Source organism: Hippocampus comes, unplaced genomic scaffold (assembly GCF_001891065.2).
Source record: "Hippocampus comes isolate QL1 unplaced genomic scaffold, H_comes_QL1_v1.1 scaffold191, whole genome shotgun sequence".
NCBI classification, from domain to species: Eukaryota; Metazoa; Chordata; class Actinopteri; order Syngnathiformes; family Syngnathidae; genus Hippocampus; species Hippocampus comes.
This window is the reverse complement of record NW_017805151.1, coordinates 1,657-4,328: the sequence shown is the minus strand read 5'-3', so window position 1 is coordinate 4,328 and position 2,672 is coordinate 1,657. Positions and strand designations below refer to the sequence as shown.

Here is a 2,672-nt window from a genome sequence, read left to right as displayed (position 1 = left end):
ATAAAAATGTGTGTGTGTGTATATACATACACACACACACATATAAAAAATCCTCGTCTCACCCCTCGGATGGTGTCCGTCCCACATTCAGCCAGGAAGCTTGAGGGTTCTGCGCAGTATCCTTGCTGTTCCCAGCACTGCGCTTTTCTGGACTAAGATGTCCGATGTTGTTCCCGGGATCTGTTGCAACCACTCATCTAGTTTGGGGGTCACTGCCCCGATTGCTCCGACCACCACAGGCCCGACTGTCACCTTTACCTTCCAGGCTCTCTTCAGCTCCTCGCTGAGCCCTTGGTTTCTCGTGTTCCTTCTTTCTGATGGTTCCATCCGTGTCTGTCACACCACCCGAGGGGTAAGACAAGGATTTATTTATTTTTTTATGTATATATATAAGACACTGCTGGAAATGTACCTGACCATTGAGAAAAGGGTACAGAGTAGATGGAAGGAGTTGATGAATGAGGAAAATGAAAGAGGTAAAGGACAATGGCTTTGTCCTTGACCGTGTCAATGTACTTAAGACAGAAAATAAATATTAAGAGGAAAATGGTAGTTATGAGATGGACAAGAAGAGACAGAAGAAAAAATACTCTTAAGATTTAAAATATTGGACTGAGCAGCACACGACAAAAAGTAGGAAAACATAATTCACGTGAATGTCATTACTTTGGATGAAAATAAACAACAGAACACAAAATATTATCTTCTCCATAATATTCTCTGGAAACAAGACTTGAAGATTTGATTTTAATATACTGCGAAAAAGTCATTGTTTTCATATTTTGTTTCTAAACGTAAAATCCTGTCAGCAAAATATGAGAAGAGCTATTTCTTATAATTATCGTTGCCATAAATTGCATTTTCATTCATAAACATAATTGATTCACATTCCCTACCAGTAGGTGGCGGTAATCCGTTTTATTCCCAGCTGTCATTATCACCGAGAAGAAGCAGTCCCGGAAAAAAAATATGGCTAAGAACAGCGAGATGCAGACACTCGACTTTCTTCGAACAGCAGAGCTATTAAAACAAGGCGCAGAAGCGCGAGTATACCGTAGTGTGTTTCTCGGGAAGCCGACTATTGTGAAAGAAAGGTTCCCGAAACGTTACAGACACCCAGTGTTGGACGAAAAACTGACACACCGTCGGACTGTGCAAGAGGTTCGCTCTATTCTTCGTTGCCGGAAAGCAGGCAAGTACGGCGCTGTAAGCAGCTCACGTCACGGCACTACTCATTGACTTGTTGCACAGAGGTTAAGATGTGTAAATAAACTCTGAAATCGATGTCACAAAAGTTTTTGTGTTGAATAAAAAAATATTTTTGCCTTTACGCCCTTGTTCTATGCGTGAGTTTTAAGATTGGTTGGATTATTCGTGAACGTTCAATACTAGAGTTAAGTTCTCGTCCTCAACAAGCGATTTTTTTCATGTGTATATAAAGATAACTTAATGGGAATAAATAAGTCAGTGTGAGTAAATAAGAATTAGTCTAGCAGGGGTAGAAATATTTAAAGACTGAATTTTGAATTTTAAAAAATGAATATTGCAAATGTGACAAATGGCTCCCATCATTTTATTGAAACCTCCAACTTGTACTTGATGACTCACCTGATTTTAGGCGCCAACTTCACAATCACAACCATGCTATTAAAATGAATTCTCCTTCAAATTCTTCCCTGTTAGGCATATCAGCCCCTGTTGTCTACTTTGTGGACTACACCTCCCACTGCATTTTCTTGGAGGAAATCACGGATTCCTCGACAGTACGTGACCACATTGCTTCTGCGCAGCTGTCTGGTTCCTCCTGTCCTGATGTGGAGCTGGAGCATCTGGTTAAGAAGATGGGTCACATCCTGGCCAAAATGCATGATGAGGACGTCATCCACGGTGACTTGACCACCTCCAACATGTTACTGAGGCGGCCACCAGAGGATGGCGAGACTGACCTAGTCCTCATCGACTTTGGTTTGAGTTACATATCGACTCTGCCAGAGGATAAGGCGGTAGATTTGTACGTGTTGGAAAAAGCTTTCCTCAGTACTCATCCCAGCACAGAGGCACTGTTTGAGACGTTACTAAAGAGCTACACAGCCTCATCCCAAAAATCAGAAGCAGTCATAAAAAAGCTTGATGAAGTTCGTTTGAGAGGGAGAAAGCGGTCTATGGTGGGTTGAAAGAGTTCTCCAACGTAACTAAGTAAAAATATTTTGCTTCATCATTGTATAAGTGGTGATTATCAAACATAGTAAAATCTTAACTGAATTAAGTGAAATTCTGACAAGAATTCAGTTGATTGTTCGGATTCGATTCAATCCACCAGATTGCATGATACAGTAAATATTCCCATCCCGGGAATTCTATGAAAAGGAATATCCTTCACCCGGAACAAAAGCCTGTGCATTAACATTTTGACTACGATATTACATGTTACCGGAACTTACGTAAGCGGAAATTCCACTACCCGTAACCCGGATTGAGACGTCATGCCGCGGGAGCTTAAATACACGCAACGCCCACCCGATGCTACGGAACGACGACACCGAGACACATTTTCACTTCGCGTTTTTCGATCATCAGATTCGAAACGACGACGTGTAAGTGAGTTTTTATTGGCGTACGTTTTACTGTAATTGTGAATGATTTTAACTTTATTCACTTAACGTCATGTAGAA

At 41.2% G+C, this 2,672-nt stretch overlaps 1 protein-coding gene across 1 annotated transcript; it reads left to right on the top strand.

Annotated features, from left to right (window-relative positions):
* The first annotated feature begins 933 nt into the window (after nucleotides 1–933).
* Nucleotides 934–2,328, top strand: tp53rk (TP53 regulating kinase). The gene is made up of 2 exons (XM_019868236.1): nucleotides 934–1,192; nucleotides 1,684–2,328. Exons 1-2 carry the CDS (start codon nucleotides 970–972, stop codon nucleotides 2,172–2,174), a joined length of 714 nt encoding a protein of 237 aa, XP_019723795.1. The 5' UTR covers nucleotides 934–969; the 3' UTR covers nucleotides 2,175–2,328.
* Nucleotides 2,329–2,672: the final 344 nt, after the last annotated feature.